Source organism: Carassius gibelio, chromosome A6 (assembly GCF_023724105.1).
Source record: "Carassius gibelio isolate Cgi1373 ecotype wild population from Czech Republic chromosome A6, carGib1.2-hapl.c, whole genome shotgun sequence".
NCBI classification, from domain to species: Eukaryota; Metazoa; Chordata; class Actinopteri; order Cypriniformes; family Cyprinidae; genus Carassius; species Carassius gibelio.
Genome location: NC_068376.1, coordinates 25,368,190 through 25,386,522, shown reverse-complemented (window position 1 = coordinate 25,386,522; position 18,333 = coordinate 25,368,190). Strand labels below are relative to the sequence as shown.

At 36.1% G+C, this 18,333-nt stretch overlaps 1 protein-coding gene across 7 annotated transcripts in view; it reads right to left on the bottom strand.

The window, feature by feature from the left end:
- LOC128015861 (neural cell adhesion molecule L1-like protein) overlaps positions 1-18,333 on the bottom strand; it is an 85,984-nt gene that overhangs the window by 26,958 nt on the left and 40,693 nt on the right. For 4 of the 7 annotated variants that reach the window (XR_008184018.1, XM_052600075.1, XM_052600079.1 and 1 more), the window contains exons 2-13: positions 9,828-10,022; positions 8,343-8,360; positions 7,355-7,463; positions 6,061-6,251; positions 5,413-5,535; positions 4,510-4,680; positions 4,160-4,204; positions 3,542-3,653; positions 3,112-3,296; positions 2,340-2,471; positions 1,881-2,024; positions 547-658 (exon numbers count right to left, since the gene is read on the bottom strand). Coding sequence is in view for 6 of the 7 variants with exons in the window: in XM_052600075.1 (XP_052456035.1) it covers positions 547-658; positions 1,881-2,024; positions 2,340-2,471; positions 3,112-3,296; positions 3,542-3,653; positions 4,160-4,204; positions 4,510-4,680; positions 5,413-5,535; positions 6,061-6,251; positions 7,355-7,463; positions 8,343-8,360; positions 9,828-9,921 (1,436 nt within the window). In the remaining variant the exon portion in view is untranslated. The remainder of the gene's footprint in view (positions 1-546; positions 659-1,880; positions 2,025-2,339; positions 2,472-3,111; positions 3,297-3,541; positions 3,654-4,159; positions 4,205-4,509; positions 4,681-5,412; positions 5,536-6,060; positions 6,252-7,354; positions 7,464-8,342; positions 8,361-9,827; positions 10,023-18,333) is intronic. The other 3 variants (XM_052600078.1, XM_052600076.1, XM_052600077.1) reach the window with 3 other exon arrangements.

Genomic DNA, 18,333 nt, shown 5'->3' with positions numbered 1-18,333 from the left:
AAACTTTTTTTTTTCTCAGCAAGGACACTTTATATTGCTCAAATGGTTACAAATTGTTTATGTTTTAAATAAATGCTGGTATTTTTAACTGAAAAAAAAAAAATAAATAATAATAATAATAATATTTTTAAATAAATCCAGCCTTGATTAGCATAAGACTTGTTTTACAAACATAAAAAAAAAAAACTTACCAACCTCAATTCTTTTTTACGATAGTGTAGATTTTACGAATTAAATAAAATGTTCTGTTTGCTTTCTCTTACTGTATATGGTACCACGGTCAACACTTCTGCTCTCTGCATTAACTTAACTTATAACAGTAGCATACTTACAGATCCACATGAGTAGTTTACCTCATTATCAAAGTGCTGAACACAGCCTGAGGGCTCACCCTTGAGTAAACTGCTTCACAAGGGCGAAACCACACAACAGAGACTCTAGCACTACAACACTAACACCCATAGAGCCATGCTGCCCCCTGCTGGCCTAAGCAAACACGTCCACTACAGCAGGCTCTACGAGTACATAATATTGGGCTCTACTCACCATGTAATACTGGATACTGGTGAGCTGAAGACCTTACAGTGCATGACCACACCTTTCCCATCCACTGACATATATTGCCGATTGTTTTCTGTTAAGATCATGGGCTGGATGTCTGGGGAGAGAGTTATCAGCATTGCACCATCAAATATGACAAAATATGATTGGATTAGTCTCTTTATCTCTCATCTTGTGATGCACATTTTTATCAGTTTAATAAAATAAATCCTTCAGGAGAGGTAAGTGGGTTCGCGCAGGGTTATGGAGAGAGAATTGAGATATGTTTTTCTGATTCTGTATTAAATGATAATTTTCTGTATATATACATGTATGTATATATATATATATATATATATATATATATATATATATATATATATATATATATATATATATATATATATATATATATATATATATATATATATATATATATATATATTTGTTCACACATAGAAGCATCTGGTCACCCGAGGGGGAGTGTGTCTGGAGATCAGAACAGACAGAAAGAGCTCCACCCGAAAGCCTGTGTGTTATCATGAGGACCTTCCGATCTCTGAACAAACCCAAGGGCTGTCCACTGTCCATATCACACTGCTTCTTTATTGCTCTGTCCACACCAACAAAAACACTGACACTTGTTCACTTCCAGCCAGCACCATGGTGTTTCTGTGAGATTTTTGTTTCGTCAAGAGTGAATGAAACCAAAAGCATCTCATTAGAATCCACTACTGAAATTATTAATACCATGGGTCTCTCTTTAAAATGGTGGAGACACTGTATCATATTTGCTAATGAATCCAAAGTTTCTTGCTCATTTCTGGAATTGCCTGTTTTGCTCAAGCATTTTACACTTTCTCACAAAACGTGCATTTTGTAGCATTTTTGCTTTTGACAACCATTCATTAGGAGTCTTGTATTATCCCTTAATCGACAGAAAAACCGCCACAAAGACATGCTGATGATGATTCTAATGACATTTTATGCCTAATCCTGATTACCACATTGTCTTCTACTTAAATTTTAAAATTGTAAAATTATAAATTTTGAATGATTCTTTTTGTCATTAAAATCAGCATTTAATAGTTTTTGTTATTTGTATATGTCAATTAAAGCCCTCTCTCTCTCTCTCTCTCTCTCTCTCTCTATATATATATATATATATATATATATATATATATATGTTTTTTTAATCTTTGCATTATAAAATAAATTAAAATTAAGCAATTAAGCTTTTGCAAATCAGCAAAATATTATTTTTATCTCAAACTGGTAAGACAGCATATTTTTTTCATGAACAAATGCAAATCCGTTACAGCCGTGTGCTGTTTACGTACTCCTAATCATGATGTTGGCATTGACTAGGATGGTTCCGTGTCTGTTTGTGGCCTCACACTGGTAAACAGCACTGTTTTCGGGCTTTGCGTTGTGGATGGAAATGGTGCCATCTTTTAAGACCTTCCTATTGGATGTTGGGACCTCTGAAAACGAAAAATAGAAAATATAGGTTAAATGATTTGTAAAAGTATGGTAGGATGCAATTGTATACAGAACTGTGCACCTAATCACACACCTTTAAAAAAGAAATTACTGTAAAATGATTCATCTAAGTAAATAGATTAATTTAGACACACAGAAACATTGGTGACACCTAATTGTAATTTTCATTTACAAACTTTATGAGATTATTTGATAGGCCATTTAGAAAGGCATTTTGAAGTCAGTTGGGACAATAACTTGAAATCAGTATAATCATAATTTTTCAGTTATTTGAAACAGGAATTAGGAATGTTTACCGTTCAGCGGTCGGCTGTTGACCGTCCATACAACAATAGGTTGAGGATTTCCTTTCACAACACACTTGATCACCACATCAGCTCCAATCGTCACCAACTGGCTTTGAGGTTCAATCTCGAACTCAGGAGGCTCTGTTCATGCACAAGAACCAAGTCATATATTACACACATGACACAATTCTGATTAGTCAGTCGTGGCATTCAGCAGTCAGATATTTCCTAATAATCACCGATGTTTGAGCACAATCAGTTGTTACAGGTCAAGATGGGGTGTGAGGAAGAAATGTGGCCTAAACTTTCTTGTTGCTTGAAAATATAGACATATCTGTGTTAAATTTAATATGGTGTTTACCCAGGCTAAGGTCTATATTGGAAAACATACAGACAATGTGATGAAAATACAAAAACAATAAATATAATGTTATCGGATATCAACTATTAATGGTAATCTGTCAAATGTATGCATAATTGTTCTCTCTATAATTTGAAAATTATTATTTATGATCCCTAAAATTATCATTTTGTCCTTTGTATCGTGTTAGGACTCTATGGTCTGGTTTCACAGACAGGGCTTAGACGAAGCCAAGATAAGGCCATAGCTCAATTAGGACAGTCTTGCAAGCATCCTTCATCTTTGGACAGAAGATGGCGCTCATTTAACATAAAGAGTGACTTAAAATGCAGACATGATATTGAAACCATTAATAAAGCAACACTGGCACATTTACTGTGGTTAGATTATGAAAGTAATGTGATCAATAATGTGACTCACCCTCTACTGAAACATGGAAATAATGCACAACCTCTCCATGGGGATTTTTGGCTTCGCACATATATGTCCCTTCATCCTCCTCATTCACCATCTCAATAGTAAGCAACTTCCCATGACTCTCCACCACGGCCCTTTCTGGAAGCTTGTGGAAACCTTTTTTTACCCACTCCACCTTTGGCGTGGGGCTGAAAGACAGAAACAATCAAAACATGTTAAAGTCTAATAATATGGTTTTGCGAAATTTTTAATAATTTATAAGTATTTTGATGCATAAGCTCTTAATTGCAAAATAATTTGACAAAAGAATAATTTAAACATTCCTACTAGATTTCAAATGCATTTGAAGTGGTATAATTGAAATGAATGCCAAGCTCCTAACTGGATTAACAAATTTATGAACTGATAAAACAAATTAGACAATGATACTTACAAGCCCTCTGCAATACACTCCAACTGAAGATCTTTGCCTTTCACCAGATATGTATGAGACTCCTTTCCTGTGGGCGTCAGTAGACTGGGCTTCCTCTCCAAGAGAGAGTTTGCTTTATAACAGTGAAAAAGTTAAGCATGAAAAATACATTAATATAATATAATATAATATAATATAATATAATATAATATAATATAATATAATATAATATAATATAATATAATATAATATAATATAATATAATATAATATAATATAATGACGTTGTATCAAGTTGTGTCAGGTGTGTTGATTAAAATTTCTACACAACTAGCATAACCAAAAAGAATTGCGAAAATACAGTTTTATATAAATGATTCAAGAAAGTGCTGTAACATACAAAAAAAAAAAAAAAAACATAAATAAATAACACACATCTGATCCAATACAGAGAATGAGTCATGGATGAACCTATAAATTATTCCCATTAGTTTATTACAGAAAACTTTTGAGATTTCCAAATCTAGGCTAAAGAGAAGGCAAGTATGATGTGACATGAAATGAAATAATTAATCAAAGCTAACTAAAAACAAAGAAGCTGTTCTACGCCCCTGAAGCATCCCTAATGAATGTCACTCACCATAACCTCTGCTGCTACCAGAGTCTGAGTCCTTCATTAACTTGTCTTGGATGAAGAAATGGAGACAAATAAAATATGTGTGGCAAATGCAATAACAGCTAAAACAATAGATAATATGGATATGAAATACACCAACAAGTCTCCACATGAAGTATCACAAAAGCACAGGAAGCATCAATATCTACCAAGCTGATTTGCTGAAGTCAAGCAAGTGCTTGGAGATTGACTACATGAGAAACTGGAGGGATGTAGCAAATGCACATGACCGACATATCTGAAATCGATGCTGGTCATGTAAAGAAATTATCACGTTATGCAATCAAACTCTTGAAATTAGTATTTCAACGTACTGCTTTTGACCACAACAGACATGGCATTTTTCTGAACGATGGTTCGAATGCGTGGGAAGGCGGCAAAGCAGCAGTAATCTCTGCGACTGTCGGTCTCAATGGCATTTGAGAAGTACAGGTTCCCGTTGAGACCCATTGATACTCTTTCGTCCTGCTCGATGTGCCGTAGACCTGTGATGTTTCACAGAAATTGAGAAAAAAAAACGAATAAATCTCAAACCTTTTTTAGCTTAGTAAGAGAGATATTACAGCAACACTATGATTAGTTTAATGAACATTAATAGATGTGGACATGGGATAGTTCACCCCCCAAAAAAATGTTTCTCATCCTTAAGCCATCCAAATTGCAGATGAATTGGTTGCTTTGTCAGAACAGATTAAAAGAAATTTAGCATTGCATCAATTGCTCACCAAGGGATCCTCTGCAGTGAATGGGTGCCGTCAGAATGAGAGTCCATCAGCTGATGGAAGCATTACAATAATGCACAAGTAATCCACATGACTCCAAACCACCATTTAATATCAATGGTTTGATGTTACTGTTGATTACTGTAATGTTTCTATCAGCTGTTTAGACTCTCATTCCGACGGCACCCATTCACTGCAGAGGATCCATTGGTGAACAACTTATGAAATGCTTAATTTTTCCAAATCTGTTCTGATGACAAAACAAACTGATATACATCTTGAATGGGTATTTTAAGAAAATGTCATTTTTGGGTGAACTATTCCTTTAAGTAATACAGTTTGTAGCTTTATTATTATTAAAAAAAACTGCATACCCGACTCAGAAGAAGAAGCCATTCGATCATTTTAACTGTGCAATATTGATCTGAAGATCACTGAATGCATTTTGGTTGTGTTTTAGAGTAATTTAATGCAAATAACCTAACTGGCACTTACTCATCGTCATCCAGTAGATCTGCAGTGGGGGGATTCCTTTGGGTGGGTTGCACTCCAGAATGACTGACTGACCTTCCATAACCTCTATCGGATCGATGATCTCTTTAGGGAACTTTGGAATATCTGCAGAAATTAACAAACAAAATGAATCGATACATACCATTATAAACCATTTTACTATTTAAATTACCACTAGGTGGAAGTACAATACATATTTTCTTCCCTAAGGCATGCCTGGAAAAATAGCATTTGTTCCAATTTCCCAAATTTAGTCCAAAAATCTGTCACTAACACATCACTCTGCTGCTGAAACTGTACATGTCAACTGAGACAAGTCTTGTTTGGTAAGTGATGACTCTTTGCTCTGGTTACATTTGTGGAGATTTATGTGGTGTTTTTCAGAACACAATGAGAAATGTGACGTCGAAAAATGATGGAGAGAGGAGAAAAATCATTTTTCATCAGCCCTCTCCACACGGTCCATCCACACAGTGTTGAAAGAGAAAGAAAAGCTCCGGGGTTTGTAGCGGGCAAGTAAAATGGATATCCCACTAAGGACCAGAGTGGTTGTTTTATTGGACACTGGTCTCTAAATCATTCCGAAAGCGTTGTTACAGAGCAAACAGCACAAAGTTGTACATTACTTACTCGGAACAATGAATTCAATCTCTTCCGACACTGCCGTTCCTAACTTGTTGGTTGCAAAGCAGCGATAATTGCCCTGGAATTCTGTGACGTTCCCATTATTTGGAATGATGAATGTTCCGGAAAAATTTAATGTTATCAAACTGGGGTCCTGATATGGATCAAAGTCTTGACCATTCTTTGTCCACCTGAATCTGAAAAAAAAATAGAGATGATCAGCAATTAAATGAAATTACACCACTCAGTGTGAGTCCTTTGAAATATGATGAAAACAACACAAGCATGCAAAGAGGATTTCCACATTCAGGTTTTCCAATTTAAAATGGCATCAAATACTCAGACAAGGCTTTGAAATGCCAGTGGGGTGCTTCTGATGTTTTATCGTTTTTTTTTTTTTTTTTTTTGTAGCAAATATTAGGAGCTGTTCTACCAATGATCTACCCTGGTGAATTTCCATGTTGGTTTGGTGCTAATGTAGCACAGCTGCACTGTTCAGCCGCCAAAATATCAGGTGATGCTGATCAATCAGCACGGAAGAACTATGATAATACTCTTGCGGTTGTTCCTGAAGGTTGTTTCCTCCATCCCTGGTCTAGTTTTCGATGCAAAACTAGCACAAGTAAGTAATTAGTAGAGAAAGATGAATGGTAACATAACTTCAAGCTGGAGATTAATTTATGATAACATATGATTTTATCATATATGATTATTTGATTCACAACCATTTTCATCACTGATATTAATACCTAATGCTTATTGAGCATTAGATCACATAAGAATATACTGTTTTTTTTTATAATATATAAAAAATAGAAAACAGATTCACATTATTATAATATATATTTTTTTTTATCAAATAAATGCAATCTTTCACACACACACACACACACATGTCTGGTCAGCTGGGACTCTCCATAGGCGTAATGGTTTTTATACTGTACAGACCGTATACACCAACCCTACCCCTAAACCTAACCCACACAGGAAACTTTCTGCATTCTTAGATTTTCAAGAAACTTCATTCTGTGTAATTTATTAGCTTGTTTACCCGTGGAGACCTCACCATGGGGTCCCCACCATGACACGAGTCCCCATGAGTCTGTGTGTATTCAGGTTTAAGTCCCCACCAGAATAGAAAAAGATGTTCACACACACACATTATATATATATATATATATATATATATATATATATATATATATATATATATATATATATATATATATATATATATATATATATAAATCTTACACTAAACATTTTAAAGGTAGGATATTTGTGTGTATATGTTGCTTACTCTGGTAAAGGGTTTCCTGTGGCCTCACACTTCACAGGGAAGCTCTCTTCGAAAGGAAAGGCGATCAGAGAGGCAGGTGAGTGCTCTGTAATTGTGGGCAGCTGCTCCACTAGATAAAGAAACAGCCAGAGAAGAAGTGCTCAGTAGAATGAAATGGAAGGGAAAATGGTAGCATGCATCAATGCAGCAACATAACAGTCCTGATGGCATGCAGCAAATGGAGAGGATAAATGGCTTTGGTTCAATCATAATGCTTTTCCACAATCAGATCAACTGTTTTGATCAATGCATTCAAGACTTAAGGTAAACAAAATGTTTGTTGGAGAACATAATTAGATACTGAATAACTGACTGTGTTTTTGGCCAGAGTGAGTTGTTATCAGGTTATGGAAAATGATCCAGTCAAATAATGTCAGTGAGAGTTTGTTTGTGGTTTACAACAGTAAGAAACTAATGACTAATACAGCTTGAGTGTAAAATTGGATATGCATTAACAAAATCATAATGGAGTGATGGTATGAGTTGCAATTTGACAATTGTAAAGTGGTTTGCTGGCTCTGTTGTTGGAGGATGTCCACTATATACAAAATAAAAAATTAATTTGTTTTTAAAAATTCATCTAAATGCTTTGTTTTAAGGGCACATTCTTGTTAACGTTTCTACTCGGTTAACCACAAGAAAAAAAAGTGTTTAATTTGTTTCTGTCTATAAAAAGTTACCTGATTTGAATAGTAGTACAATGGTATCCAAGTACCATCAAGGTACTTGAATAACATCACTTGAATATTATAATTAGAAGTACCATGGTATCCCCATCTGATACCATAGTATCAAGGCAGTAACACCCCATTGTAAAAGTTCCCAACAAAAGAGCAAATCTATAAATGTATGCATGATTTTTAAAAGAAGTCTCTTGGTTGGTGGATGATAATGGCCTCTATGGATGGAATTTTCTAATTCTATGGATGGTGTGGCGTTACAAACTTACTGTTCACGCGTGCTAAAACTAACAAATCCACCGCAGCAGGAAGAGAACACCGAGAAACAAAAGTGCAGGGATTTGTTAGAACCATATAGATATTACTTCTGTTGTACTACTAACAAATAATTAATTGACATCAAACAATTAAATCCAGGTCAATGATTGATTAAATTAATGCAGCAGAGAGAGAGAGAGAGAGATAGAGAGGAACTGTTGTGTTCCCCTAAGATATCTTGCAGGCCCTAAATATATAATGTGAATAATTTAACAGCAACAAAATACATTTTTATTTGGTTTCCATGGAAACTGTGAAATATATAGTCCTAGCAATAAATTATACCTGATCTCAGCTTGAGTGAGATCAGACACAAACAGATTACAAACACCCAGTTTCAAACATAAGTTGTGTTCACTATGGAAGCCTGCTTCCCACTCAGATTAAAAAATAAAACAATTGATATGACAGATAAAAAATAAATAATAATAATAAAAACATATATATACACTAATAAGAAGTGTGAAAGTCACAAAAAGTCACAATTATGAGATATAAACTCAAAATGATGAGAATTCAAGTAAAAATTGTAAGAAAGTCGCAATTGTAAGATATTTAACCACAGTTGTGATAAAGTCACATATGTGACTCGACTGATATGAACATGAAGTTACAATTGTTATATATGAAATAACAATGTAGTTTGTGCGATATGAACGTGCAAATCTGAGATATAAAATTGCAGTTGTGGGATATGATGTCGCAGTTTTGGAAAATGCATTCATTTTTTTGTGTAGAAGTTGCAATTGACATGAACATAAATTAGCATTTTTAATATAGTGCATGCAGTCACGTTTGTAAGATGTGAAGTAGCCCCAGCTGACGTGAAGCCACAATTGTGAGATATAAAGACAATTGTAAGAAATAAAGTGGTCATTTGATGTATAAAGGCGATTGTGAGATATAAAACAGCATTCCAGAAAATGCCAGATTTTTTTTTTAATTTGTAATAATCAGACATGAAATCACCAATTATATGAATATGAAGTCTCAGTTGTATGAAGTTGCGTTTGTGAGTTGAGTCACTCACAACTGTGATATACAACATCACAACTGAAATGATATGAAGTTGTAATTGCTGCAAATGGAATATCAATTTAGTTACACAGTCGAAATCATGAGATAATTTCGTAATTTTGAGACAGAATGTTGCAACTGTGAGATATAAAGTAGAATCTGTAAAGAATTAAGTAACAGTTATGTTATATGAAGTTACGATGTTTTAAATAAAGTTGCAATTAAATAAAAAGTAAAAAAAAGTAAGTAAATTTTGTTTTTTTCACACAGGCTTGATTCTGCACACAGCAAACAGTTAAAGTAAAAAAAAAAAAAAAACAGTACTGAAAATCTATAGACATATCATTGTAATAGACATTACTTGAATACTACAGAAGAAAATACATACATTAGAACAGGAAGTCATTTATTCAACGTACCTTCAAGTGGAATATCCAGGGCATTACTCTGAAACCTGATGCTCATATTAAGGCAAGCACCCAAAAGGAGGAGGATTTTCCGTAGCCACCGCATGACTGGCCAAAGCCTCGAAGGTGAGCGGACGATGACAGGGAATGCTGCAGTTTGCCAAGAGTCAGTGCATCTCACGCCAGCACAGTTTGGGGTTGCACTACCTGCACATAACACAACACAGATCTTACTGGCACCCAGATTTCAGCTGCAAACAAGAAATCATTGCAACACACAACCATGCACAACCATGTGTGTATAAACAATACACAGACTTCCGGGGTGACCATATGAATACAGTTGGCCCAAAACATCACATATAAAAACAACCCTGTCACCTGCACAGACACAAAGACTTGCACATTCTGCATGTTTCCTGCTGAGTAACTTGCGTCAACGTCTATTCCAGCTTGTATTTACTTGAACTGCACCTGCGAGAGGAATCTTCATATTAAAGCTCTCTATCACCGAGTCCCTGGAGACATGAATTGTATTTCTGTAAATTGTTTGTCGGTGTATGTGTGGCAGGCACATTTCTTTCCTCCGTTTCCCCTTCATAACACTGAATACAAAAAATGAAAGCTTAAAAAAAATAAAAGAAATGGAGGCCCCCTGCAGTTATGGTAATGTGCAGCAGCTGTTGCAGAAATTATTCTAAATTATGAATTCATGGCACTATAACGGTGACAGATTTTGATTTGCTGAATGCAGTAGAGAGAGCAGAACCACACGGCTGTTAAATCACAAAGCTTGCAGATGTGCTTAAATATGCAGTTAGAAATATGCCGCTTTGTTATACCAAAGTGGATGAACTTTGAGTTAAATGTCATGTTTGCTGCTGTTAAAGTCATCTTGCACAGTCTCTTGCGATGTCATGTATGGTAAGGGATCAGTAGTTGCTTTAACCTTTTGGAATCTGGCGCCGAGACATCTGGCTGGAGACAAATCGAGTTCACGCCCATTTTCCCTTCAGATTCATAACAGCGCTGGCAATAAAATGCTGCAGTTGATCGGAGTAACTTTAATGGAGGTCACCTTACATGGTGTACTGGGAATCAACCTTGTACTTCTAAAACTACAATCTGGAGCCTGTTAGTCTAAAACACCTATAATTAGGGTCATACAGAATCTGTATTTTTCGATAGTGAGTTTGGTTTAAAAATCCATGGGGTTCTGTGGAATGGATTTAAAAAAAAAAAAAAAAAATAGTTAAATGTTGCTGAAAGCACTTTTTGCTGAAAGTAACCAAAATTGTTTGCCATAATATTTACTAAACTCACAGCATAGGGAATGTGTGATGAATGATGAATAATAGGTGTACCAATAGTGGATAATATACAATATATAGTGTCCTTTGTATGCAAGGCAAAAACTCAGGTGTAAATAAAATAAAAAATAAAAAAGGGCTTATTAGTCACTGATTATGTGGATAAATTTAACCAGAAAAAGTAACAATATTATCAATAATTGGCATACCAGTAGCAGATTAGGATCAAAGAAAAAAAAAAGTTTAAAATTTAATTAAATAATGAGTATAAAAAAAATTAAATTGTATTTTACTGACCGTTAAAATAAATAAAATACAATATCACTTGTATGCAAGACAAACACGCAGACAAGGGATGTTTGTAATGGGCATAGCTGTTGCTGATTATGTGCAAAAAATGGAAGCAAAAAAATATTAGCCTAAATAATAAATGAATACAGTAAAAAATGTGAGATTAATCGTTACTGTGCCTGTTAGTTTGAGGCCCCCAAGAACCAAACCATGATCTATCACCATTGTGTACCAGGTACCTGTGCTCCGGGAGTTTGCTTCGGGGATTGTCCCTGTACTAGAATTTGCTTTGTATAAAATAATCTGTTAAATGACTATTTACACAGGAAATTTTTTCTCAATGACTGTATTTCTTTACAAACTTTGCAACACTGGTGCTCAATAGCCGTTCTCACGTAAGCTGGAGCCCCGGGCTCATTAGGTCACTTCCCTTTTGACTTTAATCAGTTAAACTCACAATAAAATGAATCAACGCTTAACTCTGAGAAGAAAAGAGTATCATGGAGGCAAGCGAAAGAAAAAAAGAAGGCCAAAAACTCACAAAATACAACTTTATCAGTCATTTCCACCACTTCAGGAGCTACATTTTCTTTGAAACATTATGAGGTCATTTATTCAAGCATCTAATTAAAGTCCCAAGAGGGGTTTGGTTGGGGCAGGACTATTATGTTCTCTTTGGGGCCGTCATGAAAGGGCCGTGATTTTGCCAAGTAAGACATGCTCCTGTATCAACATCTTTTTTGTTCAAAAATACAAACTAAACTCAATCCCTACCTCTAAACCAAACCTATCCATAATTTATTCCTAAAATCAGTGGAAAATGATAGCTGATATACCAACGCTATCTCACGACCAATTCGTACGTATTTTATGAGGTGGCTTATTCGAACGAATTTGTACGACCTCACTCATACGATTTCATACGACCCAAGTGACGGTTAGGTTTAGGGGCGGGGTTAGGTGTAGGTAATTCGTACAAATTCATACGAATTGTGCAAATCGTAAAATACGTACGATTTGGCAACAATCGTATGAATTTGTACGGGTGTGGTCGTACGAATTCGTATGAATAAGCCACCTTGTGAAAAATGTACGAATTGCCGTGAGAACGGGTTGGATATACAAGTGTGTAGAAGCACCTAACCCTGATATTAAGCCTAAAACAGATATTTCCCAAGAAGTTATATCTCAATTCTGATTGGTTGATTGGAATGTTGTTCCAGGATCAGCAAGGATGTTGATCAAAGTACAGCATGTTGTACTTGGTGAAATCACCACACTTCACTGCCCCTCCATTTTAACCCCACCATCTGATTCAATCACCACCTTTTTTAGCCACACTTCTGAAGCCCATCATCCCCTTAATCTTCTCCTCTGCTTAACAAATCCAGTAGGAAACATAGAGGTCAAACACCTGTAAGCGGAGAAGTAATTGAATAATTGACCACTGTGTGGATGAGTTGATTCGCTTCATTCCTCAGTGGGGGCTTTTTTTTTTTTTTATCGGCTTGAACTCTGCTCCACATGCCTGCATTTCTTCATAATGGTAACTTTGCCGGGGAGAGCTTTTGTGATTTATTGCTGGTTATGGTGACCCCTGAGATGACCTGAAAGGATGGGTTTCTACACCCCTTGACTGTTATACTGAAAGGCTTTTGGCTATGGACTGTTGGATTTGGATGCATTTCTTGGAGCCAAAGACAATACCTGAGGCTCTACTGCTTGCCCCGAGACTGCTCTATCTCCCGCAGATGGTGTCTACCTTTAGTGGCCAGATTCAAATCGAAAGGTAACGCACTAAGCTTACTGTATTGTGATTTACTGGCCAATATGAGGTGTTAGGTGGCATATGTTTAACATCCTGATCCAATACAATGCACCTTGGATTTTCACTACTTCACGAATTACAATGAAACCTGAAGTGTAAAACTTAGAGAATTATTTTGTTATGTTCATTTTCATGAACCAGCCATCTGATCAAAACAATTAACTACAATGACTTTATATTACAAAATATAAGAGATTCCTTTATAATTAATCAATTCACCAGAATCAATCAGACATTCCATTGCAATACGACGAGAGAGTCGTTTAGCACCAACCATGGTTAGTCATTTAGTGAAAGTGAAAAAGTGAAAGTGACATTCAGCCAAGTATGGTGACCCATACTCAGAATACGTGCTCTGCATTTAACCCATCCAAAATGCACACACACAGAGCAGTGAACACACACACACTGTGAGCACACACCAGGAGCATTGGGCAGCCATTTATGCTGCGGCACCCGGGGAGCAGTTGGGGGTTCGATGCCTTGCTCAAGGGCACCTAAGTCTATTGAAGGTGGAGAGAGAGCTGTTCATGCACTACCCCCACCCACAATTCCGTCCGGCCCGAGACTAGAACTCACAACCCTTCGATTGGGAGTCCAACCCTCTAACCATTAGGCCACGACTTCCCTCATTAGTCATCAGACTTTCAATCACAACATACAAGTAATTCACTACAAACTGATTAACTGACATGCATTTTTGTCTTTCCATACAGTAGCAACATATGTGAGAGAGTAATTAAGTATGATTCAGCCAAATGAATCAGTCTTTCCATAGTAACATATGTGAGAAAGTTTAGTATCTTCATCAGAATGCATCAGACTTTCCAGGATGGTTGGGCAATATGGCAACAACAACAACAACAAAAACCTTGGGGTCAACTTAAAAATGTATCTACAACATGATCCAAGCATCTTTTTCTTTATTAACCCTCTAGTTAAAGAAATGTATATTTGAAGTGCACCACACATGAAGTTGTCAACATGATTTGTAAATGTTAAACAAATCACTTGTTAATGTTAAATATCTTTGCAAAAAGGGTGCATGAACTACAACTACATCTTCACAAACTTGTCTTATGCATATGTTTAGAAATAATATAAGGAAAAGGCATTAAAAAATATCAAAAGTCAAGGTAACTCAAATTCAAAATGTCTGAATGTACAACACCAGTAAACAATTATTAACTATAAATGTTCAGTATAAACGATGAACAGCAGATTTTAGCCTGTCACCATGATGCAAACATGAAATTTTAGGCATACAGTAGTAGTTCTTTACCGGTTTTTATTTGATTTGGCTGTTTTTCCACAGTTCTATGTAAACATGGATACATTTGACTGTAGCGCTCACGTCTCTTGCAGTATCTCATGCATAGAACAGCATTCTAAAAATGCGGCGCTCAGGTTAATAGAACTTCAACTCAACTCCCAGCTTCCTGGATATTTTTCCTATTCCACTGCCCGCGTCACATCTTTGTCAACACAAAAGATAATTCTGTGTGAATGGCACCTAATGATATATTCTACTTATGGTCCCTCATAGAGCGAGGTTGACTTCACTGAGCCTCTTGTCATGCAATATCTTCATGTGAATATTCAAGCTAGATTGCCTGAAGGCCTATGAAAGAGCATTTCAGATATCAATAAATCATGCACTTACAAAAAGATCAGCATGAACCAATCAACTCTATCCACTCATTTGTATGGAAATGTCAATAAGACAACATTGCAACCAAAGAGAGCTCCTCTAAGCATTTCAGTCTGCAACATTAAATCTAACAAAGCTCAACCCCAAACAGCCTACCTAAGGATTACCCTGTAAACAACAAAGTGGAACTTTCTTAAAAACTACAGCCTGCTCTTAATCCCCACGTTTCAGTCTAATGATACTGGCAAGGGGTAAAAGCTGCCCAGCGTGGGAAGGTCTGTATGAACTCTGACCCGGCATTGCCTGGGCAAAGCTGTCTAGAGTAAGAGCCAGAGGAGGAGGAGAAGGTAGAATCTGGGCTGAGAGAAATCAAGAGCAAGATTGTCTCCCCAACTGACTTATGGCATCCTGCCCTTTGCACACTCCACTCGCCCACCGAGAAGACTCATTTAGCATGGAGGATAAGCGTAAATCAGGACAGTTAAAAAAATAGGAAGCAAACTGGCAGGGGAAGGGAGGCAGTTGGCTGTTCAACACTATGAGGAAAAACTATTCCTCACACAACAGGATCTGTCAGTGCCAGAGGATCACCATTTATCTGATTATTACTGGCTGTATTTGAAAAAAAAAAAAAGCAGCAGAAATGCTTTTGATGCTTACATGTAGGGATACAAAATTAATCTACACACACTGGTTATTGACTGATATCAGTGTTTTTGAAATGTCAACATCAGTATTGGATATTTACTGCAGTATTGCCAATTTTCAGATAAAAACAGCATCTACAACCCCAATTCTAAAAAAGTTGGGACATTTTGTGAAATGCCAGAAAACCTAAAATATGTTATTTGTTCATTCTATTTAACTTTTATTTAACTGACTAAAGTACATATGAAAAATAATCCAATGTTTTCATTGGCCAACTTAATTTTATTTTGTAAATATAAACAAATTTTGATTTTGATGGCTAAACAAACTCCAAAAAAATTCAGATAGAGGCATGTTTACCCTGGTGTCAACAAAAATCAACTTTTTGTATTTCTTGATGCAGCTACAGACTGTTTTCCATAGTACTCTTGAGCCCATGTGGCTATATTTCACCCAGTGGCATGACAGTTTCTCATACAATGTCCTCTGAGGGCTCAAAGGTCACACACATTCAACTGAGGTGTCCTGTCTTACCCTACACAGTCTGACATTTCTCTGGATTTCCTTTGTTGGCAAAGACAGGATGCTCCATATAAACCCAATTATGATAATCTGACCTATTACCAATTCACCTGCTTGTTATGGACTTTTTCCAAAACAGTTTAACTTGGATATTTTGGAGTGAACTATCCGTTTAAGAGTGCATTACAGCACTCTTAACAGTGGGCAAGGAAAGATCCAATGCTAGCAAAGCTGTTTACAGTATTTCTACTTCAAATGGTCTCACTGCATTGTCAATAAGTAGACATATATCTGCTATTCAGCACATGCTCAGCATTTAAGTGCCATTTAGTATGAAAACTTTGTGTGCACACTATGAAGGCCAGTAATGGGATTAGCTTCATTCCTGTCTTGTCAAACTGGATTAATATATTCTGCTGCCTGAAGAGTCTTGGTGGCTGTATATCTTTCTCAAACCTGTGGATAAGACCCAAATTCTGGTTTAATCTCTCCAGCACATTTAAGAAATTGGTGAGATTACTCACACTAAAGAGCAATTAGCATATTTCTCCTCAATTTGTGCTTTAATTAGAGTCTTTAATCCATTTAGTCACTTTAATCTCTCGTTTGGCTCGAGTACAGTGTGGACAAAAACATAAAATGGACAAAGATGCTACATTTAGACTACATATTTTCAGAAGCAGCAACATATTATATGAAAGCACACATTACATGTATGCGTGATTTGTGATTGTTTTTCTATTTTAAAACATTTAAAAATATATGAATTTATTCCTTGATTTTCAGAAGCCATTACTCCAGGCTGCAGTATCACAAGACCCTTCAGAAATCAATAGAATATGCTGATTTGGTGCTCAAGAAAATCAAATAAATTATTATTATTATTATTTTTAATTTATCAGATAATCCTGAAAAAAGTATATCATGGTTTCTACAAAAAAGCAAAAGTGAAATAATGATAATAAAAATTCTACACACCAAGAGACTGAAAAATGTGTTCAAAGCGTTCTCTTTTAAAGCTCAGATAACTTCACTTAAGTTTCATTCATGCATCAGCTTTGTCTCAGATGTTTCTCCTAAAGTAAAAATAGGCCCAAATAAGAGTATAGAGCTATAAAATAAATGTTGTATTTAAAGCAAAGATAATTTGACCTTGGAATAATGTGATGTGTGTTTTTATTCTGAGCACAGTTTAAAACATTGCTGAGATTTCTCAGATGAGACATTAGAGTTCACTTGGGTCTTTTTCTTAGAGAAGCAGAAAACTAACATTTTAATCTCACCACTCTCTCAATCAAAGATATATATACATAAAAATAATCTGTCACTTTTATGAGCACCCATATCACTCTACAATACAATATCTATTAATCTTAAAACATCTGCAAATGAGAACTTGACTGTTCAAGCCCTTCATCATGGCCACTGCAACTGTTAAAAATCAGCATAAATAATGCATAAAATACCAACTTCAACATTCACCAGCTACACAGCATATCTATTATTAAAACTTCTGTTCGGGCAAAGCAGAGACATGACTCTAATATTAAATAATAACTATGGCTAACTGAGATTTGACTCTGCTTTTTAACATGCATGCCAGAGACTGAATGGTTTAATTACCAGCCCATCAATAATACAGCTGCCTGAACGAGACTTTGAGGGGGGAATGGGATGGGACAGGAGGACAAGTGAGGTATGTAGTGATGCTTTGCGCTTAGAGGTAGAAAGCATGCATTTGGGCAAGAATAGAAAAAGATGTGGGCAGGTAGAAGACAGCTTTGGAATAGGGTAGTGGGATGCAGAAGTCATAAACCGTCTCTGTCACTGACAGTGGATGGGAGAAGGATGTGGGAGTGAATGAAGTAGACGGAACATAGATGGATGTGGGCGAAGGATGGTGTGGGTGTGGATCATGAACTTGCCGTATGGAGAAATGGAGAGATTGTTTTTTGATGGAGTGGGAGAATGGATGAGTATAACGTAGAATGACAAGCAGGTGTACTGACTGAGACGTACCGATGGATTAGGAAGCGTCGAGAGAGGAAGAAGAGTGAAACGAAAGTAAGAGTGAGAGAACTATAATCAATGAAAATAGCTCCTAGCCTTAAGTACCAAATGGAGAAATGGCGGATGACCTTGCGACCCCTGTGAAGTGCTTTGACAGAGATTAATGTGTCCCTGGTCAACAGTGCAATTTATTTTAAAAGTGCCATCAAACCAAGAGCAGTTCCTGATCATCAACCTGTTACATGTTTTTCTTGATTG